The sequence below is a fragment of the Dendronephthya gigantea genome, unplaced genomic scaffold, assembly GCF_004324835.1.
Source record: "Dendronephthya gigantea isolate DGI-Jeju-01 unplaced genomic scaffold, DenGig_1.0 000078F, whole genome shotgun sequence".
NCBI lineage: Eukaryota > Metazoa > Cnidaria > Anthozoa > Malacalcyonacea > Nephtheidae > Dendronephthya > Dendronephthya gigantea.
The window spans coordinates 173,003-179,790 of record NW_021163088.1 but is presented as its reverse complement, the minus strand read 5'-3'; the positions used below and the strand labels follow the sequence as shown (position 1 = coordinate 179,790).

Genomic DNA, 6,788 nt, shown 5'->3' with positions numbered 1-6,788 from the left:
AAGATACAGGTTCAGTCATTCACAAGATGTATGAGAGTATTTTTAAACTTTGGCTTATCCGCCGTTTAAGCTATACGCCTTTCGAACAACCGACCCCTGGCGATTTGACACTTAACCGAAAAGAACTGAAACGCTAACTCCTGATTTAATTGCACAAATTCTCGTAGCCAATTTTTTTTCCAGACGCGTGGAAGAAATTTGAGATGCCTAGCTCAGGAATAGAATTGCGTTGCAAGTTATAAAGAAGTTGCATAGTGTAACACCGCCTTAAGGCAGTTTTGAATGATGGGCTTGGTGAAATTTTTCGTCCCATGGAAAAATTTCACCTAGTGGAAAATCTGAGCTTGAGTTTGTAACAATACATGCAAATTTGAGCACTTTTTGCCAAGCTCTAAAACGAAAGAGTAGCTGTTTAGAAACGTTGTTGTAACCAAATTTTGTTACCTTAACAATATATTTCTACAGAAGTTGTGACCGTGTTCTTCAAACTAACTATTAAAATCGTCCACAAACATTTCGACCTAGTTATATAGTAGTAAATAGCGATGTGTTTTAGATGCATGCACGGTGCTATGTGATAATACAACCAAACGATAGGAAGCCAATTATTATGTCATATCAGCATATCACTTTACAAAGTTAGGGGCTGTTCACATGAGCCCAGTTATCAAGATGTAACGAAGCGTAAAATGACTTTGAGGTATTGAAAAAAGTCGTTTTAAACAAAACATTCACATGCTATATTGTTAGGATGATAAAACCAGAATAATGTTATTTACTCATTTCAATTTTATTTACGCTTCGTTATATCTCGCCAACCGGGCTAATGTGAAGGTATGTTTTAGTCACTAGCGACAACATTCAATAAATAAAGATATTAAAACATACATTGAAAAATTTGAAGTATCAAATAGCCAATAAGGTGTCCAAAAGCTGTTCTTCTAAATAGTGTTGTATCTATATCTATCTAAAATCCATGAAATGTGCAATCAATACTGTTACTTATGTTGTGTCAATAAATCGCAACTGCGGTTCTGCTATGATCTGCTAAATAGTGCAAAAGTTACTCTACAAGAATGAATCCAAAAGCCGGAGTGTTTTTGTTGTTTAGGTGACCGCAAATGGCCATATTACCACATGTCGTCATTCGTATGTCGTTATTACAACCAGCTGATGTACCAAAACCAATGCACGAGTTACAAGAATGACAGTCGTCTTGATTGTTTGTCATGAGACCAATGCGGACCCGAACATAACTTACAAAATATGGTGACTTAAAGTTGTTTTCTACACTAAATCCTTCTTTGTTACAATTTTCAAGTAAAGCTGAACCATTGATGAGAGATTTCCAGGCTTCCTTTCCGGCACTTGTGTTTTTGAAACTTCCATCTCCGATCACGTTGTATAACGAACTTGCGGCGTAGTCCAGCGCTATCCATCTGGTCTGATTATTGACTTTCATTCCGAGGCAAATCTTGCGGAACGGTGTGTTCCAGTAGGAAGCCAACTTTGTTTGTTTTTCTGTCAAGCCTTCGAGACCATCTTTGATTTTGTAGGCTACCTTGTTGGTCCAATATGAAGAGCTATAGTTGAAATCGTTCTAAGATTGAAATATTTAAGATATTTATTTTCTTTTAATAGTACTAATGTTTGCAGTACATGCATGCTTTATCCATACTTTTGGTGGATTGTTGCAACGGTTATTATCACCTTGTTCCCATCAATTTTCATCACTAGGGTCCAGCCTCCTCTTCCACACCCAGATATCGGATTCATGTGACAATAAACATCATATTCCTCGAGCGAGACATTATTTTTTATCTTGTAAACGCCATTGGTTTGTGAACTAAATAGTTAAGTGATAAAATATGAATATATAAGAGTAATAATTAATTGCATTGCAAGCTGCTAGGAAAATTGCATGGTATAACTCCGCCTTAAGGGCTCTTCCGTGCGCTGGACAAACGCAGTACTGAACTACTAAAATGGGTAAAACACTCCCATATTAGATCAAATAACACACGTACACGCCGATTTATCGCGAGCTACGTGAACAATATTCAATGGCTAAAGTAAGTTCAAATTTAACAAAACAGTTAGCTAGGTGACCTTTCATGCGTAAATGTATTGTAATTATAAGGCAGAAGATTATATGATGATGATTTGCAGTTGCGTGGCAACCCTGATCTGGCCAATGCACTCAAAAGAACTGGAAAGCAATCTTTTCATGCAACTTAACACGCGGTTTTTTAAACTTCAAAAAATAGTACTTCAACATGCCAGCACTAATGTTTTAGAGGGCGTAAAGTGCAATTTTTAAACTTATTTAGAATAAAAATTACATTCGTCAAAACTAGAGAGTAAAGTATTTTAAATTTATCTGATGTGAAACTTGCGACTAAAGCGCCCTTTTTTATATATATGATAAACGTTCAACGAGGAGTGAAGCTTGAGGTAATTTGACTCAATTCAAAAACGTTTTTCATTTTACACCTTCTGAAAATTACGAAAAAATATTCTAAAAATTTTACACAATAAACTACAGTTAAAGTTTCTTTTTTATATTTTTAATGAGTACATAAATATATAGCATAGCCAGAAATGCGAGCCGGTAATTAAACGGTGAGTTGTGAGGAGTCATCCGTCCAGTTTTAGGTTATTTGTTTAGATCAGTTTCGCTTGTATCATAGCAACAACGAAAAGAAAATGGCTATCAAAAATCACTCTACGAAATTGATGTATTTTAGAGCGTTGGGGAACACATTTAAGCGTCATTTTAAGCTTCTAAAATGCGATGGAAATAAAGCAAGAGTCTTTGTGAACCAGCTCTGACGTGGATATTTGGCGATGCCTGCCAACAACAAGCAGAAATTGAAGCAGAAAGGTACCTAACGTGCTCGGAGTTTATACTTTCTTATACAATTTCAACCGTAAAATTGGGAACATACTTGGGCGTCTCGAGTTGTCCTCAAATTTTCAGTGGTTAAAGATCGATAAAATTTATGTTGTTTTGGACGTAAACAAACCAGAAGGCAAATTTTATTCAGTGCTTCTTCCAAAGGTGATTATAAATAACACTAGAAAGGTCATCGAGGAAAAATTGCGGAGCACGTTAATGGGGGGCAAAACTAAGTCCCGGATGTTCATTCATTCACGATGTCCGAGGCCAAAATATGTCATTTTAAACGAGTTACTTTTAATTCTAAATGTTTTTTCTCTAAAATATAATTTCAGGATGTCTTAGGTAGTAAAACTAGTTCCTCGAGTGTTATTTATAATCTCTATGAATTCCCCACTCATCACTTATACGGGACACCATATTGGTAAATCACGGGAGCTAGGTAAGTCACGTTAAAATTATGCACAAATTATTACGCACAAATTATGCATTCAACCTGATCAAGGAAAGATGAAGCAGGCCTCGCTTAATAAGCTAGAAATAATATTTTATAAATGTTTTTTTATGATGCGGTACTTCTGCTACCTGTTCCTTTCTAGTATTTCTTTACAAGACGCTGGCTTCCGGGGTTCTATAAATATAAAACATTAATATTTAAGAAACAGAAAACATTTTCCGAGTTTCTATACAGTTATAGAAACACGCGTGGGGGATTGAGAGAAAGAGAAATAATCAATTTTGAGTAATAATTTCTTTTATGATATTACTCAATAAAAAGATTTTGTACAAATATTATAATTCCATTAAATTCCAGTGTTTCTATACAGTTATGGAAACACGCTTCTTGACCAATCAGAACGTGCGTGCTATAAATGTTATAATTATTATAAAGGTATATAAGATAGAACAGTAGCGTAGAAAGAACGAGAAGATATGCAAATATTCATTTTACTTGATTTTAGCAGACTATGAAGCAACCGATTTAAAAAGAAATTGATCATGTGAACATAAAAGATACTTGCAAAGTTTAACAGCAAAAATATGGCGTCTAAATTAATAAATTAGACAGCTGCTGCCTGTTTTTGATGAGCTTTTAAGTACGTAATTAGAAGGAAATTTGAACATATTTTAACTTATTGAGTGGTATTTTTATTGAGAGCAAAACAGAGTTGCACGAATGCGAATAGGTTCTATATCGTGCATGCACGCGTAATTTCGACAAGTAAGTCGATGAACTTTTCATGTGCCAAATCGAATAATGTAAATAGACTCCAACAAAGATTTTCAAAGGTTCGGCACATTAAAAGTTCGAGGCGGTCTGAAACGGGCCTTGCTCGAGTATACTAGACTTATCAAAGTGAAGCTTACTTGTTAATTGTTTTGTCGGAGAGCTTGACAAGGAAGAATCCACTGCCTATTAACAACAAAACAGATATTTAAATGCTGGGGCTGATACGTCGGTTAGCGTTCATCTCGATAATTGTAATTATCGTCATTTTTTTAAAGGCAATGTGCACACGGTAACGATTTCAAGCGATTTGACTTTTCTTTTCATGCCAAAACGATTTCAAACTAAACAATAAATGTTAATTTAACAGCCTCGTACCCAGGCGCTTTAATAGTAAAATCTATAACGTAGCATCCAGGTATTGTATAGAGTTCAGCTAAAAAAAACAAGCGCGCAAGGGTGATTGGGGAGGTTTGTTTTAGCGAGGTTAAAGAAAAAAATTTTTAAAAAATTCTATAGAGCCAAAATTATTAAAAATTAAAAAAACGATTTTTCGTTATAGAAATTTTTTGGCTCCATAGAGTTTTTTTAAACGTGCTCAAATTTCCCATTTTTTTGTAAGAAAACTTTTTATAAAATAAAAAATTGAGGTAACCGAACTTGTTTTCGAGTAAATTGCGTGAATAGGTAAAATGACGGCCAAATTGAATCGCCATTGTTACCATAACAACGGTAATGACGTGATACTCAAAGACAATTTTCGACTGTTAGAATGTTGGTTAATATATCTGGAAAATTTCATCTCGTTTAGCAAGAAATTTCCCGCCAAAAATTTCAATCTAAATCATTAGTTTTCAATATTCTTAAAACTGTAGGGAGCCACCTTAATTTCGTATTCAAAAGCCCAACGACTATACGCGTTTGGTCAGATGGCGTAAGCAAAAGCAACGTGTTAGGGGTGAAAATGACAAATCTTGTACTCGTATTCGTACATCGTACGTCAATGCTAAAGCTCTCTACTATTCCGGCTTTCATCTACTAATCTTTCAAAAAGGCCAATAAATATAGATTGAAATTGGTCGCCTATATAAATATAAAAAGGTGTAGCGAATTAAATTTGTAGGTATAACTTTGGTATGTAACCTCGACAAATATTTATCATGGATGATACTCGCGTAGCTCGTTTCTTTTATATTTTATAAACCATTTGTTGATCTAAGCAAAGATAACGTACTGGATGAAAACTTACAAGATAGTTGAATTCAGGGTTTGTTTGCTCATCGACATCGGATGTTTCTTGAGTCTTCCTTTTGTTTAGCTCACACAGACCTTTACCAATTCCAGACGTTTTATAATTCACAGACGCACACGATTCATGTCCAACACAATGCAAACCGCATTCCAACTCCGAATCTGCTTGTTTTCGTTCGATGACATGATTCGCCAAGAGGCGTTTCTCATATCTGCGGAAAATGGCTTGCTGAAATTGCTCATTTGCTGGTTCGCTGCGTGCTTGCGTCATTTGCGAGACAAACATGAACGTCCAAATCATCTTTATCTGGTTCGTCATTGTATACAAACCTGACGAATATCCCTGTATCAAATTGTCACCTCTTATCACAGGCAACTAGTGAGGTTCTGTCAAAGTGAATTGCGTGCAGCGTATGCAACAGATGTAATTGTGTTGATGGAAACTTTGCGCTATGACGCAGCTTGCAAATAAAGTTAATCTGTTCCTACTTAGCTAACTGTATACATTGACGAATCAGAATCTTGTTTGTTTGCAAACTGCGTCATAAATATAAGGCTGGCTAAAAATTAGTAAAATGGAAACAAACGCATGCTTTTGCCACATTTTCGTTTATACGCATGCATATATATGGCTAAGTTTGAAATCCAGTGTTTGCACGAGAATTTATTCGATCACAGCGGTCAGAGTAAAATCGAATCATATAGGACTATTGTTATCGTGTTATGACTCTCACTCTTTTCTAGAGAGGTATCTACTAGCTAGGTCAAATGACCGTGTCTCAATAATTTTTGCACATGATTGCCCCTATGCAAATTTTCAAGCTAACTGTATGTCTGCTGTTATTGCTGAAGGAAATTATAATCTATATCCTTTTCGTTTTTTTTTAATTTTTTTGACTACAAACAAACAACTCTAGTAATTAGATTATGCTGTGAATGACGTCGGTCTGACGTCATTTGCCATAAAATTGCCATAAAAAAAGATTATTAACTAGCAACTAGCGTGTTGTAAGTAAACCTAACAAAAGTAAACAAAAGGGTCTCACGCATATTCCAGAAGATCACTGTTTAACATGGTCATTATTAATTTTGTTAACATTTACAACGCATACTTCACAACACACTTGTGTTTCACAACAAATATTAGGGTAATTTAACACGAGGACATGAACGTCAAAGACGACGTGGAAATGGCGAATAAATGGCCTGATGCGTCCAAAAAATATTATGGACATGCCACGCCATTTAGTTGCCATTTTCACGTCGTCTTTGACGTTCACGTCCTCATGCTAAATCTCCCTATTGGGTAACTAAAGCGGCAATGCGATATTGCAAAGTAAACACAGGTTTGTATACAAAGTAAACTAAAAAAGAAAATGTAGTCATACAGGCAAGTTCCAAAGGAAACGT

At 35.4% G+C, this 6,788-nt stretch overlaps 1 protein-coding gene across 2 annotated transcripts; it reads right to left on the bottom strand.

The window, feature by feature from the left end:
- Positions 1-413: 413 nt before the first annotated feature.
- On the bottom strand, positions 414-5,782 carry LOC114532172. Of its 2 annotated transcripts, none has more exons than XM_028553747.1 (5): positions 5,377-5,782; positions 4,268-4,313; positions 3,485-3,530; positions 1,711-1,846; positions 414-1,600 (listed from the first exon to the last, which is right to left on the bottom strand). In XM_028553747.1, exons 1-5 carry the CDS (start codon positions 5,695-5,697, stop codon positions 1,064-1,066), a joined length of 1,086 nt encoding a protein of 361 aa, XP_028409548.1. In that variant the 5' UTR covers positions 5,698-5,782; the 3' UTR covers positions 414-1,063. The 2 variants fall into 2 exon arrangements, with proteins under 2 accessions (XP_028409548.1, XP_028409549.1); XM_028553748.1 differs by having other exon boundaries at positions 1,194-1,583.
- Between the last annotated feature and the right edge of the window lie 1,006 nt (positions 5,783-6,788).